The 22,287-nt window shown below is 37.1% G+C and overlaps 1 protein-coding gene across 1 annotated transcript in view; it reads right to left on the reverse strand.

Annotated features, from left to right (window-relative positions):
* Positions 1-22,287, reverse strand: part of LOC126162521 (dihydrodiol dehydrogenase 3-like) — a 76,110-nt gene that overhangs the window by 23,872 nt on the left and 29,951 nt on the right. The window contains exons 5-6 of the mRNA XM_049919091.1: positions 1,614-1,773; positions 1,422-1,519 (exon numbers count right to left, since the gene is read on the reverse strand). Coding sequence (XP_049775048.1) covers positions 1,422-1,519; positions 1,614-1,773 — 258 coding nt within the window. The remainder of the gene's footprint in view (positions 1-1,421; positions 1,520-1,613; positions 1,774-22,287) is intronic.

Genomic DNA, 22,287 nt, shown 5'->3' on the forward strand with positions numbered 1-22,287 from the left:
AAAGTGTTGCATGTAATGAATTGGTTATACCTTTCCTCTCATTTCCCATGCCTTCTGCTGCCACAGCTCCATTCACTGTCAATGTCTCTGCGTACCCCATTAAGGATATTTCTTTGCAACATCATAAAGGCTATTTGTTTGTTATTCATGCACCACCTCACTCCCTCAGAGACTCTGATTGTAACTAATGCTCATCTGAGTTTTCCAGTTACCTTAACTTTGTAGATGGCTGTCTTTAAGCTTACACTGGTGAGGACATTCTACTCACACCTCATGTCCAATGTGTTCAGCCCCAGTCCTCAAAACCTACGCCTATCAATGTCCCACTCTCCCACGTGGGTCGACCTCTGTGCCAGCCAGCATGGTTAGAAGATTATGTCGTGTCTTTACTTTCCTCCACCTAAGTCCTGTTCCCTTTGTCTAACTGCTCCTACTCTGTGCTCCACCCTCTGAGGGAGGGTTCTGTGGTGGATTGATGTATCGAGTAATGTGAAATATCTGTGCTAAGATATACTTGGTACCAAGGACTCAGGCAGTCTCTTGTTTACGTTTGACTGTGTAAATGTGTTAATTATAATAAAGCATTATTCGTTGAAAGTGGTGTTCGGGATGTTATTTCAGTATGAAATTCACTTGTACCCACAAATGTAAGAAACTACCAACTTTGTAAAAACTTTACAGCTTTTATAGCAAAGAACATTGATAAACATGAAATTTTGTTTTCAAATATTCCAAAGTAGATAAGTGATCATGTGCAAAGAGTCAGATGAAGTCTCAAAAGGAGACATTAGACTTTAATGAAAAAATGGAGCATTAAAACTCAAATGGCCAGTGGTTTATGTAGGTGGGAGATGGGGTCACACATATTACACTGTGACTGATGGTTGATAAACTGATGTCACAGTCATACATATTACACTGTGACTGAAGGCTGATAAAGTGCTGTTATGGGATTACCATTGTTGGTACCAATCATCATTCATTTTTGTATTGTAACAATACATGATGATCCATTATTGGCGTCTCTGTCTTCTCTCTCATGTGAATGTGATGACATATGCTGTCTTGCCCAGCACCTGAATTGTCTTTGTTGTGTAATAATTTCAAATGCTCATTCAGTAATTATTTGAAAGTAGCTAATGTAATGAGTTAAACTAAGAATGTTGCTATGGTAGTACTTGGGGAATAATCAATAATAATTTTGGAGGAAATAGGAGAGAAGTGACTGAATTTCGTAATGTCAACATTAATTATGATTACTAAAACACTGTCTAAAAAAAGAACAAACTATTACTGAATTATTGTGGCATTAAGTAGCATTCTCAGTGATAAGTGCTTATTAAATACACATTAATTTCAAATCTTTAGTCATATAGTTATGTAAATCAACTTCTTATTAATATGGTTTATTCATTACTAACCCCTTCATCACATTTTCAGTGAAAATGCGACCTTTCCCTCCTTTATCTAATGCATCAAGCCTATCTATATCATCTTCTTTCAATTCAAAATCAAGCACCTGAAACAAACAACAGTTTTATATCACATCACAATAACTATACGAGAAATTGTTTGAAATAATGATTGATGAATAATTATAATATTTTTCATACCTGGAAATTTTCTTTTAGGCGTTTAGGATTTGAACTCTTTGGAATTACAGCAATTCCATGTTGAATTAAGTGCCGAAGAAGGATCTGTGCTGGTGTTCTATTGTACTTCTTTGCAATTTCATTCACAACAGGATCTGCCAGTGGTGACAAATTGGGTACACTGAAAAATAAGTGTTATTTTATATCCTGGCTGCTTTTTTTAAAACAACTGTCACCAAAACATATCACTATGAATGTTGATTTTTTAGTTGAATTCGTTAAATTCTGTAACATATTGTCAACATCAGAACACTCCAAATAAGACAATATTATATTGTAACCTTGCATTAGGTATTAACAAAACAGTATCAAGCTGGTCATATTATCACAATATAAAAATACTAAATGTCAATGTGAAAAGGTAATATCTTGGACTAAGTAGTTTCTGAGGAAATTAGCAAGGACATTTCACATCTGATGTCTAGTATGATCATGAATAACCCATGCATTGATCTGATTTGTTAATAGTCATGTGGTTTTTGTAATTTTTCAAATATTTACATCCTAAAATGTATCATTAGTTCCTGTTTTTTGTGGTGTTCTCAGAGTGTTCATTTGCATTTATTCACAGTTCTGTTTTGTCTTTTCCTAATGAGTAGTGATGCTCTGTCATGTGTGGATAGGAATAGGAAAGTCATGATACCATGTCTTTTAAAACAATTTCTGCACAAATCAATCTGCTTTTATCACAAAATAATCATAAGTTAAATTATTTTAATGCTGGTAAAAATTTCTTTTTTCTCGTGAATGTTAGAAATTTCCTACTGCTACAGCAAGTCACATGCATAGTCCCAAGAGCCCACAGTGCGTACAACTTGCATGTCTGTACATTGTAACAGTCACTTCATTAGGATATGTCATAAACACAGTACTTTGTTTTCATTTATGTTCATTATTCACATTCATTCATAGAAATCTCATTGGTCCTAATTTGTGGGGAGTTGGTTCATCTAGTCTGCCAGTCCAGAAATTTTCAAGATTGACTAATAAACAAAATAGAGAAACATTATATGTTTTAATGTTTCAAAAATCAAACAATGGAAAAACCAGGATGGAATGTAACAATATTGTGAAAAGAAAAGTTGCTACTCACCATACAGCAGAGATTTTGAGTTGCAGATAGCCACAACAAAAGGCTGTCACAAATATAGCTTTTGGCTAGTAAGATCTTCATCAAAATTAGACGAAAAACACACACATGCACTTTCATGCAAATGCAGCTCACACACACATGAATGCAGTCTCAGGCAAGTGAGGTCATATTGTGAGCAGCAGCACCAGTGCATGATGGTAGTGGCTACTATGTGGGACTAAGGAGGAGGCTGGGGTGGGGAGGAGGAGGGATAGTAGCATAAGGGTGGCAGACAGTGACGTGCTGTTGGGGAGTATGCCGGAATGAGGTGGAAAGAGGGTAGGGCAGCTATGTGCAGTCAGGAGGTTAGACAGAGGGCAGCAGAGAGATAGGGGGGGGGGGGGGATAGCAGAAAAGGAGAGAAGTAAAAAGGCTGGTGTGATGGAGGAATGAGGGCTGTGTAGTGCTGGAATAGGAACAGAGGAGGGGGTGGATGGGAGAGGACAATGACTAACAAAGGTTGAGGCCAGGAAGGTTATGGGAAAGTAGAATATATTTCAGGGAAAGTTCCTACTGGCAATTCAGAAAAGCTGTGAAGCAGTCATTGAAATGAAGGATGTCATGTTTGGCAACTTGCTCAGCAACATTGTTGTCCACTTGTTTCTTGGCCCCAGTTTGTCGGTGGCCATTCATGCAGCCACTATGCTGCATTCTATGTGGGTATGACAGCTAAGAAGCTGTCTGTCTGCATGAATGGCCACTGAAAAACTATGGCCAAGAAACAACCGGATTTGTGATGACATGCTGTAGTGCTTCTTGCACATGGGTTGGACAGCCATCATGTTGGTACCACAGGTTCCTCCTAGTCTGCAGAGGAACATCTTCTAGCATCTGTGGAAGATGGTCTGTTAGGAGGCTGCAATACTTGTGTGTGTTCAGTGTTCTGTCTGTGAAAAATGAGCCTGTGAGCTGATGGTTCACTATCCCACGCCACATTTATACTTCATGGACACTGACATTCCACCTAACAAAGTCAATGGGGATTGTCAATAGACCAATAGTGCATGTTTTGGCTGTTTATCTGGCCATGACTGATAAATGTGGCTTCATAACTAATAAAGATATACGATACATCTGGAGTATCCTGTCTTAATGTCCATGAACAGAAGTTAACATGATTCTCAGAATCATTTCCATGCAACTCTTGATGGAGAGAGATGTGATGGAAATGGAGCCTCTGTTGATGAAGAATGCATAGGACACTTGCCTGACTTGCCACTCATTGCAATTCCATGGGAACTAACATGTGGATCAACTGAAACAGCACCAGATTATTAATTTTCCCCTCTTCTGTCATCACTTGTTTCCCTCTGTTGTGCTGTCTGGGTGTTACACTACCACTTTCACATAACTGGTTGAAGAGGTTGATGAATAGTTGCTGAGGTGGTTGATATCTATTGGAATATCTTGCCACATACAGTGTACAAGAATGAACTGCATCCCACCTTCACTCTCCATACATTGTGAGCATGTCAGATTTTTCAGCAGTGGGAAACCCCATTTATGATTGTTACAAACTAATGACTCGAAAGTCACAACGCACTCAAGGAACACACTAGCACACTGTAAGCAAATGTAACAACATTGTACGTAGAAACTAAGCAGGTGGAATAGCACAAACAAGTGTCGGTATGGAAACTTTCTGAAACACGATATCTTGTAAACGATTTTTGCTAGAAGACTGCAATAAACACCACTCACATTCTAATTTACCCTACTTTTAATTTTTTTAAGGTCAATAGGCATTGTTCCATTTAAAAACATACATGTTTACACAAGTAATACACTTTCCAAGTATTATTATAATCTAGAATGAAATATTCACTCCGCAGTGGAGTGTGTGCTGATATGAAACTTCCAGGCAGATTAAAACTGTGTGCCAGATCGAGCTCGAACTCGGGACTTTTGCCTTTCTCGGGCAAGTGCTCTACCAAGCACGACTCACGACCTGTCATCACAGCTTCAGTTCTGCCAGTACCTTGTCTCCTACCTTTCAAACTTCAAGAAGCTCTTCTGCAAATGTTGCAGAACTAGTACACATGGAAGAAAGGATATTGCTGAGACATGGCTTAGCCACAGCCTGGGGGATGTTTCCAGATTCAAATTTTCACTCTGCTGTGGAGTGTGTGCCGATATGAAACTTCCTGGCAGATTAAAACTGTGTACCAGACCAAGAATTGAACTTGGGACCTTTGTCTTTTATGGGAAAGTGCTCTACGAAAGCACTTGCCCATGAAAGGCAAAGGTCCCGAGTTCGAGTCTCGGTCTGGCGCACTCTGTCTGCTAAGAAGACCTAAACCATTTATTTACCATCCCCCTTATTCCTATTGGTTCACGTTTATCTAGTCGTATTTTGTGATCAACTGTGTCAAACCTTTACTGAGGTCTAGAAAAATGCCAGTTCCTTGTTCTCCTGCAGCTAGTGCTTCTAAAGCAACTTTTGATAACTTTTATCTGTATAAAAGTTAACAAAAGTTCTGTTCCCTTTCCAGATCTGAAGCCAAGTTGTTCTTTGCAAAGAAGTTGATATTTATCTAAACAATCTATAAGTCTCTTTTCCATAATGGTTCCTATTATTTTTGGAAAGGAAGACAGTCATGAAACTGGTGTGTAATTCTCTACATATTCTGTATCACATATTTTATGTACTGGAAGAAATTATGCATGCTTTAGGTAATCAGGTAAGCAACCTGGTAAGAATGACTCACTTATATTGGCTGTTAGGGGTGCTGTTATGCTGCTAATGCTGTTTTTTAGTGGACACATTGGAACTTCATCTAGACCTGTGGTCATTTTACTTTCCATTGTATGTACAAAGCTACTGATTCCCCACCCCCCACCCCCCACCCCATTGATGGGTACCACCGGCATTGTGTAAGGTAATTACTTAATTGTAGCTGTATGTTGTGTTTATGGAAACTTTTGTTGCAGTTTGGTTGCTATGCTACTAAAGTAGTTGTTTACAAAGTTGGCAAGATCCTTAGAGTTTATCGATTAAACTATCTTTACCAAATACCTTTGCTTTTGTTGTTTTACTGCTGTATGGTCTTGTCATTTTGGATTCTATTTGCTTCCTGAAGCAGTTTTCCATATGTCCATTTGTTTCTGAGAAAGAATTATAGGAAGGCTGGGTCACACTTATTTACTTAATAGATCTGAGATATTTGAGAGTTTCAGAGGATTTTCTGATACCTTTCATTGCCCAGTTCTTTCTACTAGATTCCCCAACAGAATGTACCATCTTAGGCAATGCCTCCTCAAATTTTCATTTGAATAGGTTCATGAACTTATTGATTTTTTTGTTTACAGGTGTTCCTGAATATACTTCTGACCATGTTTAGCTGGTCATCTGCATTGCAAATTCACGCCTTTTTGATTTCAAAAACACCCTCTTGCTTGAGTCGGATCTCAGGCCCTTGTCATATGTTTTTTTTATTAATTGAATGTCAGTGTCTTGTAATTACTTCACATTGTAAATTTGCATTTGATTTTGTTGACTGTGATTAATTAATCTGAAAAACATAGTGTTATCCTATGCTACCCACAATAGTGACTAAACTTGAGACAGGTTTTTTTTCCCTTTATCTGCACTAAACAATTGGTACTTATTTCACTGAGGGTACTATTGCACTAAACTGCATAAAAAGAACTGTAACCAAATGCAGTGCGAAACATTCCTTTACCTGCATCCAAATGAGAACCATGAAGCCTGAACTAACCATCATCTGTTATTATTTCAACAGTGTCAACAGTGGTATTAATCCTCAGCTGACTTTTCTGAACATATACCTTGAGATGGGGTCTCTGAGACCCTTCTGTTTAAACTGAGATTTAAGGTGTAAATCAAATGAAATTTTTAATTTAAGTTTGATAACATTTTATTTTAAAATTATGTAAATGATGTTAAAATACTTGCTGATTTCTTGCACTAAATAAAACCTGCAGTATTTTACTTTTTATCACTCAAAATTTGATTTGATTTGATTTATTATTGGTCCTGTAGATCATACAATTTGTACAGCAAAGAACATCATGATATAGGACAAGTCAATTTGAAAAATTATGTTAAGATGGTATATGATGAGAGATGACAGTAGTTGATCATATAGTTTTGTGCAGTTTTTTCAAAATAATATGTATAAACAAATTGTTAGAGAACCATATTAAATACTGAAAAATTATAAAGTTCTAGAGCTAGTAAATTTTCATATAAAACTAAATTGCAAGGTTTAAATCACACATAACAGTTGCACCTGATACATACAAAAAGAAAATCTGCAGAATTGACATTCAGTGTTAGGCTCTACATTTTTCTTTGTCAGCACTCTGAACAGGTTTAATTTTAACTATAACTTTATGTATTTTATTGAAAAAACAGAAAGGTCCCCATCACAACTGTCCTGAAGTTCTTCCTCTGAATGAGCCTCCACTAGCAGAACTGTGACCACTGGCTATTGTAAAATAATTTTCTTTCTCATCTGTTTCTTGATCTATATCACTGACATCTTCCCCCATACACCACCTAACAATTTCATGACTTAGTATTGTTAATACTGACAGGTTCCAGGGAGCATATTTCACATTATAATGAAGAAACCTCCAAAATAGTGTGTGCAATTAATAAGTCAACAATTAAAAATTTTAGGGAAAGCTTGCAACACTTAGGCTAGGATCTACATTTTTCTTTATCAGCACTCTGAACAGGTTTAATTTTAGCTATAACTTTATGTATTTTATTGAAAAAACAGAAAGGTCCCCATCACAACTGTCCTGAAGTTCTTCCTCTGAATGAGGAACCTGATGCTAATTTAAAATTTCACCTCTTTCATGATATCTTTGTGAGTATATTTGAAAACAGTTTCCTTAAGAAAACTGAAATAAAAGTGTAAGTAAGCATCTAAAAATTGTGGCTTACTAAAGGGATAAAGATATCTTATAAACAGAAAAGGGAAATGTATCTTATAGCTAGAAGGAATAATGATCCAGAAACAGTCAAACATTATAAAAACTACTGCACTGTATTAATAAACGTTATTAAAAAGTACAAAACTACATAATTAAGTCTGAGATTAGCTCTCTGATAATAAAATTAAAATTTTTTGAATATTGTTAAGAGGGAAATAGGGCAACTGAGAGCACAGTCAGTCTGTATTTCTATCAGTTAACAAAATGTCAGAAGTAGAAAATGTTTTTAATAATCACTTTTTAAGTTCTGTAGAGAAAAAATGATCAAGCTGTTCATTAGAAAAAGCAAGGCTGTATATGGAAGAGGCAGTACCTATTCAGTTTGATAAAACTGAAATTCAATTTACCTCTCCAAGTGAAAATAATAAATTCACACAGAAGTAAAAGCTTGCCTGGAATTGATGGCATTTTCAACAGAGTACTTAAAGCTTGTTCCCAACAAATAAATAAGAGTCACACCCGCATATGCAGTAGCTCACTAAAATAGGGCATTTTTCCAGATAGGCTGAAATATTCTGTTGTTAAACCATTGCATAAGAAGGGGGATACATCTGATGCTAACAACTACTACCAAAGCTCACTTCTGACAGACTTATCCAAAATTCTGGAAAAAGTAATGTACTCAAGAGTATCTTCAAATATTTGTAAAAATGGAGTACTAACAAAATGTCAATTTGGATTTCAGAAAGGATTCTAAACATAAAATGCTATATATGCTTTCACTGACCAAATATTAAATGCTCTGAATAACTGAACATTACGCACTGGAATTTTTTGTGATCTCTCAAAGGCCTTTGACTGTTTGAATCATGGATTATGTAGATAAGCTTAAGTATTGTGGTATGTGAGGGACAGTGCACAAACGGTTTAATTCACATTTAACTGGAAGAATGCAGAAGAATGCAGATGGTCTGCAAAAATCTGCAGAACTCTGTGGGAAGGTATCAAGAACAGTGTACAGTGTCCCACAAGGTTCAGTCTTGGTTCCCTTATTTATTTATGCATTTATTTTACCTGGCAAGATTAGGGCCTTCAGGCCCTCTCTTACACCTAACTAGTGCACAATGGCCGCGACCAGTTCGGAAAATTTGAATACTATTTACGAAATAAGTGAGGAAGCGTGGAATAAACCGTGTTCCTGTAACAAAACACCAAGAAAAGGCGTGTGTTGTGTAAAGTGTAACAGGAAATTCCATTACTCGTGTGTAAATTCAACGAATAGAGTGAAAATCTGGAAATGCAGTGATTGTTTTCGTACTGACGGTGACGATACGAACGAAATCAAAACAGACCCGTTAAAAACGTGTGTGTGTGCGAAAAGTTACAGAATGAACTCAGAATAGTAAGAAAGGAACTTAAGTATTTGAAAACAATTATATGTTTGCTAACAAACGAACTACAGAAGTGAGAATCAGGCAAGATAGAAACGTGCAAAAACTACAGATTTGATGCACCCAAGATAAATCACGATTCACAACATAGTGTGCATACCACAACACAGAACGCAGTTCAAAAAGGAAATCAATCTATGGGTGCAGCAATGAAAATGCAAACCTTTGCTCCTGAGAGTCAGTCAGTGAATAGGAGACCCAAAATATTCGTTGCCTCAGATAGCCATGGCAGAGACTGTTCAAGAAACATTTTAAACTTAGCTTCAAATAAATATGATGTTGAAGGGAAGGTGACACCAGGTGCCCCCACTAGTGTAATACTAAAAAAATGCAATGACCTCCATAAGTTGACAAGTGAAGATTTTGCAGTTATCTGGGCAGGGGCTAATGATGTAGCAAAAAATGAAACCAAGTTGGCAATTTGTTCACTACATAAAGCCTTGTCAGCATTACAAAATACAAATACAAAGGTGATTGTAGTTGGGGTACCACATAGACATGACCTGCCTGAATGGTCTTGTGTAAGCCAAGAAATTCAATCTGCAAACAGAAAACTAAAAAAAAAAAAAAAAAATAGTGAAAGGTTCCATAACACTTGTTTTATTGATACTGCTAGTAACAAGGAGTTATACAGCACATGGACAACACCTTAATGCAACTGGTAAAGAACTAATTGCCACAAGGATTTATGAATCAGTGGAAACAAACAGGAAAGTGTACAAAACAGCAATAGAACTTAAATGGAAGGTTACTGAAGCCTCAGATAAAGAATCAGTGAGAATTGTCACTGACACAACTCCAGCACAAATAACAACAGAATCCTTAAAAGTGAACTCTGTTTGGGTGGAGAGGACAATTACTCAAGCAATAAACTTACCCAAGAGGACAGTGCAAAAGTTTGAAGAAGCAGCAAATGAGGTGGCAGGAAAGAAGGCACCATATAAGAAGAGAGACCTACTTGCAAAAAGAAGAACAGCAAATCAAGCTCAAGGGATGATAATACCAACACGTGGAGTATGGCAGTCAACCCGAAAAAAGAAACCACAACCGAGGGACCAGGATTTTTGGTGGGATCAGCAGTGGTTTCATAGACGAAAGCAGTTAACAAAGTGAGTCATCAAGTGGATGAACAGGTATGTGACTATCATAACACATATGATCACAGTGCATCAAGATTAAAGACATTAATGGAACCTACAACTTCAAATATAAAGTCAAATTGCTCTCAGAGGAATATAGACAGTGACAAACTACTTACTTTTCTACAAGTTAACATATGTTGCATTAGAAATAAAATTTTAGAATTAGAACATTTATGCAACACTGAGCATGTAGATGTTATATGTCTATCTGAGCACTGGTTAACACAAGAACAAGTAAATATGTTCATTCCCCAAGGGTATGTTGTGGGAGACATGATATGTAGAAAACAGAGAAAGAATGGTGGGGTGGGAATTTTTGTCAAAGAAGGAATAATGTTTTCCAGAATTGATGTATCTACATACTCCTCAGAGCTAGATGGGGAGTTTAGTTGTGTAAAACTAATGAATGAAAATATAGTGGTAGTTAGTCTATATAGGTCGCCAGATGGTGACGTAAATTTGTTTATTGAAAAATGTGAATTAATAATTAAAAAAATATTGAAGAGTAAAACGAGAATTGCTATATGTGGTGATTTCAACATAGAAATGGTAAACACACAGAGACCAGGTGCCAGGACATTTTTGAATATGCTAAGATCATTAGACCTCTATTGTACAAATAACTGTGCCACGCGTAAGAATGACTGTATAGACAATATTATTGTGAATTTCCATAGGGAGGATTTTACAGTTAGATTTGCAGGAAGTGGACTTGCAGATCATGAGCCACTACTCCTTACTCTCTGTAAGAGGCAGCCAGTTAAAACTGAAGAATCTAAAGTAATAGTGGTACAAAGACAGACGGAAGAGTACATAAATATGTTTGTTGATAGATTTGGAAGTGCAGATTTGGACTTTATATATAATTGTCAATCTGGAAAAAGGGAAGCTGAAATTAGCTTTGGTAACTTCTTTAAAAAGTACACAGATTTATGGTATTCTTGCTCACCAGTAAAAAAAATTAGATATCCAAATGAAATGAAAAAGAAAAGTCTGAACTGGTTCACACAAGAGCTAGTAGGAATTAGAGGAAACTTGCATATGCTGTACCAGATGCATAAACAAGCCTCTGACCAAGGGGCAGAACAGAGTGTGAACATTCATAGGTCATATCTGAAATGCAAAAAACTATAAAGCTAAGCTTCTTCTGCCAAAAAAGCAAGTAGTGGAGAACTATATAGAAATAGCTCCCAATAAATGCAAGGCAGCATGGCAAATAATAAAACAAGAGAATACACCAAAATGCACAGAAACAGCTCTGCTTGATCCTGAAGAATTAAATGAGTACTTTTTAAACTCAGTTAAAGAAATAAGTAACAGTATCAAATCAACAAATTCATCTGCAATGAACCTTGTTGGAACACCACTGCCTGTTAACCTGGCATTTCAATGGAGGGCTGTCACACCTGCTGATGTTATAAAAGCTGTATCGAAATTTTCAGGTTCTACAAGTATGGACTGTCATTGTTTATCAAATAACATAATTAAAAAGACAATACACTCAATCGCCAAACCATTAGCTTATATTTTTAATAAATGTGTAGAATTTGGAGTTTTTCCGGATGCACTCAAGGTATCAAAAGTTGTCCCAGTTTTTAAAAAAGGAGACAAATATCTCCCCCAAACCTACAGACCAGTCTCCATTGTTCCAATATTCTCAAAGGTATTTGAGGCGCTGATACACACACAAATAAGCAACTTCTTTGAAAAACACAATATCCTATGTAACAATCAGTTTGGCTTTCGAAAGTGGAAGAACACAACAGGGGTCATCTTGGAAATCATTGACCAAACCTTAACAGCCTTTGAAAATAACAACATGGTATCACTGGTATTATGTGACCTAAGCAAAGCATTCGATTGCATTCCTGTTGACATACTACTGGGGAAACTAGAATTTTATGGGGTGAGAGGGAGCACTTTATCTGTGATAAATTCTTATTTAAGTAACCGAAAACAATTCGTTTCAGTCAGAAATCAGCACAGGTGTACCACAAGGGTCTATCCTTGGACCCTTCTTCTTCATTGTCGCTATTAATGATTTACCTAAAAATAAAGCTCACCCTGTTGTGTGTTATGCTGACGATACAACACTACTTACCACACATCAGAACATTTCAGATCTGAATAACCTAACAAAAGAAACACTAGATAAGGCCCTCGTCTGGTTTGCAGCCAATAAACTCCTATGCAACCCTGACAAAACACAACAACTTCTAATGGGAACATCAAATGAAGTAGGCAATAAGTCGGTAAAACTCTTAGGTATTCACATTGACTCAAAACTATGTTGGGAGGAACATGACAATCATGTATGTGAAAAAATATCTTGGGTGGCATACCTTCTCTTGAAGCTAAGGGAGGTAGTGAGCTTGGAGTACCTCAGGGTGACATACTTTGGGCTATTCCAGTCACATATTTCATATGGTCTGATTATATGGGGGCACTCCCCTCACATCAAAAACATAAAAAAAAGTCATACGTATAATATGTAAAAGAGGTCATAGGGAGCACTGTCGTCCTCTTTTTTCCAGACTCAGAATACTTACAATTATAAATCTATACATCTATGTGTCTGTACTCTATATTAAAAATAATATTTCAGAATTTATTGCCACAAGGGAAATACACGAACACAAGACCAAGGCTAACGGTAATTTAGACATACTGCGCCACAGATTAGCGAGAACAGGAAATTCCCACAAAGTTAACCCATTCAAAATGTTCAGTAAACTGCCAGTTCATGTTCAGTCTATGGATACAAATTCTTTTAAAATTAAGTGGTACAGCTACTATCAGATCATCCATTCTATGACATTAAAGAATTCTTTGAGATGCCTGAGGAGAATATAAGCATTTAAAAGTTGTCTGTAGTTAAACAATTTATTTTGTGCTGTGGTTATTCGTGTGTAATTACAAAGTTTATACTATAAACAATAAAATACCATATTATATTAGATTATAAGATAGCTTGTCGCGTTAACTTTTAAAAGCTATCCTTTGTTATTTGGTACACTGCCATGCTTCAAATGTATTCTATAATATATTGACAGAAGTTTATTTTATTATTCTGTATGTACTAGTACATCTTGTATGACGAAGCCAATATCATTGTAAAATGATCTAAGGTGAATAAAATTCTTGACTCTTGAACCAGGCATACTCAGATTGAACGAGTTACAGTTTCTACAGAACATTAAGGACATATAATGTGTTATACAGTACTAATGTTAAAAAAAAAAAATAGAGATTATAACAGTAGTACAATGATAATTATAACAATAAAAAATTAAAACAATCAAGAATAATAATGGTAATAATAATAATAATAAAAATAATAATAATAGTAATGACTATGTATATGAAAGTAAACATATTTTTCTTTTATGAATGTCAGTCCTATGGGTAGTTGGGAATTTTCTCGTTATGTTCTTGCAGCTTGTGAGTTATTCTCATCGAGCAGAGACATAAGATGATAGAATGGGGTGAAAGAGATAAAGGAGAGGTAGATAGGTTAGAGGAAAAGAAATAGAATGATAAAATTCGAAGCTGTGATGGAGAGGAGAAAGAAAAAGATGAGAGGGGCACAACAATGGTGGCTATACCGTCCCTAATATGTAAGTTTTGAGTTCCCTCTTGAATGTTGAGTGGTTCTGGCTAAGATGCAGATCACATGGGAGCGCGTTCCGTAGTCGTATGGCTGAGATAGAGAATGACACGGAGAAAGATTTTGTGTTATGTAAAGGTACAGCCAAGATACTAGACGTATCCGATCTGGTATTGCGGTTGTGGAAAGATGATAGGTGTTTAATGTGAGAAGATAAGTATTTGGGACACCAGTGGCTAAGAAATCGATGAAGTAATCACATCATGTGGAGATCGCGTGCCTCATGTGGGCGTGTCCAACCTAGCTGGGAGTATGAAGGACTGAAATGCTCATACAACCGAATATTGCACATGTATCTAACGCAAGCATTCATCACTAGCTCGAGGCATCTCGAATTTTCACTATTTGTGCCGTGTTGAACTACATCACAGTAGTAAAGATTAGGCAAGACTAGTGTTTGGACTAATTTTTGTTTAACATGGGTTGGAAATATTTTTCGAAGTTTTTGAATTGCATGTAGGGAGGAGAGCGATTTCCGGCAAGCTGTGACTGTTTGTTCTTCCCAGTTTAGGTGTTCATCCAAGATTATTCCAAGGTCTTTTACTGTTTTTTGGTATGGTAGTTGGGTACCATTGAGGAGTATTTGAGGGACTGTTTCGCGAAAGTATCGGCTGATTAACTTTGGATGAGATATAAGTATGACCTGGGATTTCTTGGGGTTTAGTTTCAAACCTAGGTTCTGTGCCCATGAGAAACAAAGCAAAGATCTGCGTTCATACTCGCTACTGCGTCAGCAATGTTCTTGGGGCTTGCACTTATGTACAGTTGGATATCGTCGGCATATAGATGGTAGTTGAAGGAGCGAATCACTGAAGAAATATCATTAATGTACAGTGAGAAGAGTAATGGACCAAGGACGGAGCCTTGGGGAACTCCAGAGCGCACGTTTTTCCATGATGACTTTTCCGACCCACAAATGACTTGTTGACTTCTGTTTTTGAGGTAACTGTCAAACCAGTGTATTGCTCTGTTTGAGAAATTCAGCTGTTTCATTTTAATTAGTAATATATCAAAGTCAACTATATCAAAAGCCTTGCTAAAGTTAAGCTTCACGTCTGTCCATAGCATGTTTAATGTCATCAGTTACTTTGATTAATGCAGTTGCTGTACTATGGTGCTTTCGAAAGCCTGACTGATATTTGTCATGGATGTTATGAGTTTTGAGGTAATCCGTCAGCTGTTCATGGACGATGTATTCTAGGGCTTTAGATATTGCAGGTAGTATGCTGATCGGCCTGTAGTCACCTGGCGACTTAGGGTTGTCAGTCTTGGGTATAAGTTGAATTAAACTTTGCTTCCACTCAGTAGGATATGTACTACTGAAAAGAGACAGGTTGAAGATGTCTGTGATAACTGGAATAATAGTGTCTACGACGTTCTTAATCATGCCAATGCTCACTCCAACATTTCCTACTGCCTCGGAAGAGATTCTCATAATTGCCTTGTGTACTGTGCTGGTAGTGACATGTTTTAGGAAAAACGTGTCTCTCGAGAGATTGATATCTTGGGGCTGGTAATTTGTCGCTGCGTGGCAGTTTACAGCTGTTGAGAAGAAATCGTTTAATTCTTCTGCAGAAGCTTCATAAACAGCGTCAGATCTTCGCTTCCCTATACCGAAACTGCGCAGCTTTTTCCACAGTGCAGCAGGTTTTGATATGCCGCATATGACAGAGCGGGCATGTCTGATTTTGGCATTCCTCACGCTTTGCTTGGTTCTGTTACGGAGTTTCCTATAAGCTTCGTATGCCTCGGGAGTTGGGTTACGCTTGAAGGCCCTATGTGCAGCATCACGTTCATTCATTAACTGGCGTAATGCAGTGGTGAGCCACGGAGCGGGAGCTCTCTTTACCTTGACAGTGCGTTGAGGAGCATGTTTATCATACAGTGCAATAATTTTGCGACATAATTCCTGAATTTTTCCGTCTACAGTCGGTTTATTGCTTATATCATGTCAAGGGATGTCTGAGTAATCCTTTACCAGGTGAGATTTTTCTTTGGTAGTATGCATTGAGTAATTTAAGAATATCACGTCATGAGCAGAGAGTCCCGGAGCGGATGTCTGATTGGCGCGAATTATTTTATCTGGTCGGTTTGTTGCTATTAAATCTATGAGTGTGTGGTTGTGTGGTGTGTGATGAGTTGGGTCCAGCGGTGTTAAACTCAAATCATTGGAGTGGAACAGTCTCCTTAGTTTTTCTGCAGAGGGAGATTTTAACTGTAAGTCGATGTTTGTGTCGCCCATAATGATTATGTGTTCATACTGTGTCACGAGCGAGGACAGGGCAAACTGAAAGGAGGACATGGCACCGACGTTTGGAGGTTTATAGATGACTCCAATTAGCAGTTTCTGATTTGATGTATTTATTTCGAAAAACAAGAACTCTGCTTCTCCTTCGCCCTTTGCATCCGATGTGCATAGTACAGTAGGTGTCAGATCAGAGCAAACATAGGCACCCACACCACCCCCGCGTCGTGTTTCACGATCTGCCCTTAGGAGAGAGTAACCAGTGATTCGGATAGTGTCGGAAGAAATGTTGCTTTTACAATATATTAATGAATTGTCAGTCTATATTCATGAGGCTGGAAAGCAAGTTATTTTTGCTGATGTTACAAGTATAGTAATCACACCCAACAAACAAGAATTAGCTGAGAAAAGAGTAAATAATGTCTTTCAGAAAATTATCAAGTGGTTCTCTACATATGGACTCTCACTAAATTCTACATCAATATATACATCAATACTGTGCAAAACACTATGAAGTGCATGGCAGAGGGTATATCCCACTGTACCAGCTATTGAGAAAATACAGTATATACAGTTCTGTACAGTAAATGGCATAACAGCATTGATAAATATAGACTTTGAACAGAAGTTTGTTGCTAACACAGAATATTCAAAATTTCTGGGTGTGTGCATTGATGATAAATTGAATTGGAATAAACACAATGATGATCTACGGAAATGTTTGAATTCTGCTACTTACATTATTAGGGTTATTGCAAATTTTGTTATTAAACATGTCAGAAAATTAGCTTACTATGCCTATTTTCATTTGCTGCTTTCATATGGCATCGTATTTTTGGGTAATTCATCACTATGAGAAAAAGTATACATTGCACAAAAACGTGTAATCAGAATAATAGCTGGGGCCCACCCAACATCACCTTGCAGACATTTATTTAAGGAACTGGGGATATTCACTGTATCCTCACAATAAATATATTAATTTATAAAATTTATTATTAATAAGCCATTCCAATTCAAAAATAATAGCAAAATGCATAGCTAAAACAATGGAAGAAAGTATTACCTTCGCTATTATACGTTAAATCTAACTTTGGCATAGAAAGAGGTGAATTATGCTGCTACGAAAGTGTTTGGTCATTTAACAAATGGCAGTAGAAGTCTGACAGATAGCCAAACAGCACTTAAAAGCAAATTATGAATCAACAAATTTATTAACCTTCGAGCATTTTCCATGTAATTGGTGTAATTATTTACATATAAAGCTAAGATACATAAAGTACATAAAAATGTAATACAATAAGTGGCACCTTTTACAAGTAATGTGAAAATTATCTGTATAGGAAACTTGTAACTAGGAATTTATTACAACATAGTATGACAGTAGTCAGAACTTCAGTTCACTTAAATCTGATTCCTCATTCTCTTTTAAGGAGTAGTATGCTTCCTTCTAGAAGCACTCTGATAGAACATTCTTAAATGTATTATAGGGATGGGCAGCTTTTGAGAGTTTATTGAAAAATCTGGGACCTAAATATTTGTGGCTGTTGTGAAACTTAGCTAGCCTTCTGTAGGGACAATTGATATTTTAGGTTAAAATTATTTAAATTCTCTTTATCACTGAGATGGCAACTATACATATAGAGGCTTGGGACTATCATAATATTGAGCTCTCTGAAGTGATCTTTACATGGTTCTGTTGGAGTCAGTGCTATACATTTGACAGCCTTTTATTGCCACTTGAATACAATTTTTGAGCTGGGGCAGTTATCCCATAGAAGAGTTCCATAGATAAGGTGGGAGTGGAAAATGCAAAATATGCATATATTAGTAGGTTTTTGCTTACATTATTCCTTAGTTTGTAAAGCAGATAAATCACTTGAGAAAGCTTTGAGCACAAATTTTCTGTATGACTCGCCCAGCTGAGGTTCTGATCTATATGGAAACCTAATAGTTTCATTACTTATTGATCTTCATTGGAGCCACTTAAATTGAAAACAGTGTCTTCAGTTTTATTGTTATTAATTTGTAAATAATTTGCCTGGAACCAGTTAGTGCATCTGCTCATTGCTACATTTGCATTGTGTCATACCTCCTCTGGATTGTCAACCTGCATGATTAGACTCATATCATCTGCATACACTACTGCCCAACAAGGCGGAAATGAGGGTAAGTCATTTTATATATACAATGAACAGGAATGGATCCAGTACTGAGTCCTGTGGAACACCATTCATAACTGGTAATGAGTTTGACCTTTGGCTGTTTATAGTTAGGCCTACTGTCAGCTTTCTGTTGCTTAGGTATGACTCAGTAAGATGAAGAGTATCCTCTCCAGCTCCATAGTATTGGGGATTTTTTTATAGGTGTGCTATGGAAAACAGTGTCAAAAGCTTTCCTCAGGTCCAAAAGAGTTGCAAAGGTTGTTTTCTTAGTCTCAAAAGAGTAATATATTTTTGTGATGACAGTCTCAATTGCTTTTACAGTGGAAATATGTGGTATGAAACCATATTGTGAGGAGCTAAATAGATTATTTTGCTCAAAATGCTGGAACATCTGCCTGTGCATACAATATTCTATAATTTTTGATATGATTAGTTTAGCAGTTGCTTTGCCAACCTGTCTGTAGGATACACGAGTCCAGCAGAAGTTGTTATGTTGCTACTATCTAGAGCTGGAAGCAAAACTACAGCTTTATTTGAATCTTCAGTGAGATTATTATTTCTGATAAAGTGTGCATTTAACATGTTTGATTGGACTGAAATGTTGTTTTGTTCATTTTTGGAGCTTATCTCTCTTTTGATAACTTTCCATGCTGCTTTACACTTGTTTATTGAATTGAGTTTGTAAATGTCACTCGCATTCCTCTTGGCTGCTCTAATTTCTGATCTATACAACCTCCTTGCTGCTGTGTAAGCTTCCTTCTCAGCTTGATCCTGATGCAATCTGTCAATGTGCACTATCATTTCTTCCCTACGTTTGCGCAGGTGTAGCGTGTACCAGTTTCTTAGTTCTTGTAGTTTATTACTCCATTTCTGCTTTCGGTGTTTTCTGTAATGCTGCTTTCGGTGTTTTCTGTGATGTTTGGGCCAACGTGAGTTAAGGTTTTTTACTAATAATTCTAAAAGTTTCCATGTTGAATCGATGGCAGGTATGTAATTAGTACATACTGTATCCCAGTTTATGTGATTAGGATTAGTTTTTAACTGATTCAGTTTATGTTCATTGACTGGCCTGATTACTCTTCCTAGATCAGTTGAAGAACTGTCTGTTTTGTTGTTTAGAGGGTGCCTAAGCCCAGCATGACCTGAATGTCAAGGTTTACAGTATTAAATTCAGTTTTATTTGGCTGAAAGTCGCATACTATATTATCTAAGCAAGCAATGAGCCTGGTGGGTTTGTCATTTATACAGTAGAAGTTTAATGATCTTAATATGTTTAATAGATGCTTCACAAGTTTGGTTTTATATCTAATATCTTGTTAATATCACCAGATATCAGAACTGTACAATTTTTGTATTTTAAGAGCATTATTATCAGTTTATTGAGATTTTCTGTGAATTGTTCTGTGTTATTACTAGGAGAATGGTACATTTATACAGCTATTAGTTCATGGCTTGGTACACTATGTGATCAAAAGTATCTGGACACCTGGCTGAAAATGACTTACAAGTGCATGGCACTCACCATCGGTAATGATGGAATTCAATATGATGTTGGCCCAGCCTTAACCTTGATGACAGCTTCCACTCTCACAGGCATACATTCAATCAGGTGCAGCAAGGTTTCTTGCAGAATGGCAACTCATTCTTCACAGTGTGCTGCACTGAGGAGAGGTATTTATGTCAGTTGGTGAGGCCTGGCATGAAGTGGGCATTCCAAAACATCTCAAAGGTATCCTGTAGGATTCAGGTCAGGACTCTGTGCAGGCCAGTCCATTACAGGGATGTTATTGTTGTGTAACCAGTCCGCCACAGGCTGTGCATTATGAACAAGTGGTTGATCATGTTGAAAGATGCAGTCGCCATCCCCAAATTGCTCTTTAACAGTGGGAAGCAAGAAGGTGCGTAAAACATCAATGTAGGCCTGTGCTGTGGTAGTGCTGTGCAAAACAACAAGGGGTGCAAGCCCCCTCCATGAAAAACAATACCACACCACCGCCTCCAAATTTTACTGTTGGCACTACACATGCTGGCAGATGACGTTGAGCAGCCATTCCCACACCCTGCCATTGGATCGCTCATTGTGTACTGTGATTTGTCACTCCACACAATGTTTTTCCACTGTTCAATCGTCCATTGTTTATGCTCCTTACATCAAGCAAGGACTTGTTTGGCATTTACTGGTGTGATGTGTGGCTTATGAGCAGCCGCTTGACGACGAAATCCAAGTTTTCTGAGCTCCTGTCTGTCATTGTACTTGCAGTGGATTGTGATGTAGTTTAGAATTGCTGTGTGGTGGCCTGGGTAGCACAATGCACCTAATATGAAAAACATATGTTTTTGGGGTGTCTGGATACTTTTGATCACATAGTGTATCATTATTGCCGAGACTTCAAAAACTACTTCTATACATAGAGAACTTACATCTATCACTTCATATTCTAAGTTGTTTGTTTCTTTGATGAAGACTGAAACACCACCATGCTTAAAATTTTTTCTACAGTAACAGGTTTTTAATTGGTATCGATAAGGTACACTTAATTCAAGTTCACTATGATTTAATTAGTGCTCATTGATTAGCAGAACATAGCAATTTAATTCTTCCAACCAACATTCCATTTCTGTGAGTTTATTTTTTAATGACTGTATATTAATATGCAAGAAAAATGCACTTTTTGCATTATTGTCTGCTATTGTCATCCGGCTGCCCCAAGTGAGATGCATCAGATGACTTAAGCTGTGCCTCTGTTGTGTGAGTCAAAGAATTTCTGAATGACAACTTGTTGTACTCAGTAGATGAAATCTTATGTTAAACTGACCTGCTCCATATCATTATGAGATGTCATATTCTTGATCTTTGGAACAAGTATTAATGTAATGTAATGAAACCAGGTACATAGCTCAGAAGGTGCAGTCTAAGACACTCCAACACATTATTCAAACTAAAAAAATGAAATAAATGTCGTGTGGCGAGGGCCTCCCGTCGGGTAGACCATTCGCCCGGTGCAAGTCTTTCGATTTGACGCCACTTCGGAGACTTGCGCGTTGATGGGGATGGAAATGATGATGATTAAGACAACACAACACCTAGTCCCTGAGCGGAGAAAATCTCCGACCCAGCCGGGAATCGGAACCGGGCCCTTAGGATTGACAGTCTGTCACGCTGACCACTCAGCTACCGGGAGCGGACATTATTCAAACTATCCTTCCGTCACTGATTGTTTTCAGCACGTTGCAATGATCGAAAGAACAAACACCAGCTACCAAGGGCAAAAAAGCTGATAAAGTGAATTAGTTACAACTCCCTTCTCAACTATGGCTTCTCTTTTATGTCTTTTGATTCTTATAACTGCAATGTGGTTTCTGTACAAGTTGTAAATAACCTTTTGCTCACTATATGTTGTCCCCACTAACTAGAATTCAAGAGAATGTATTCCAGTCAATACTGTCACAACAATGTTTCTCCAAACTTGCAAATGCATAAACGTTTCTTCAGTCAACTTTCACCAGTTTTTCCATTCTTCTGTAAATAATTCCTGTCAGTTTTTTGGAACCATGACTCATTAAACCGGTGGTCCATAGGAGTCAGGACTGTCCTTCTTTGTAATTGAAGTTATTACATTCTTCTTAAACTGTGAGGGTATTTCATATGTCTAAATGAATATTGCAGGTGGAATAATTTTGTCATTTCTGGCTCCTCCAAGGATCTCTATAATTTGGTGGGAATCTTATCCACTCCAGTGGCCTTGTTTCAACTTTGGTTTTTCAGTGCTCTGTCAAATTCTTCTCTTTGTATTGTATCTCCCATCTTACTTTCATTATTTTCTTTGCTATTTCTTTAATGTTGATTAGAAATGCATTTTGCATTTATAACTCCTCTTCATATTTTTTGCATCTTTCAGCCTTCCCAATGCTTAGTATTGGCATATTA

This window comes from Schistocerca cancellata, chromosome 2, assembly GCF_023864275.1.
Source record: "Schistocerca cancellata isolate TAMUIC-IGC-003103 chromosome 2, iqSchCanc2.1, whole genome shotgun sequence".
Classification (NCBI taxonomy): domain Eukaryota; kingdom Metazoa; phylum Arthropoda; class Insecta; order Orthoptera; family Acrididae; genus Schistocerca; species Schistocerca cancellata.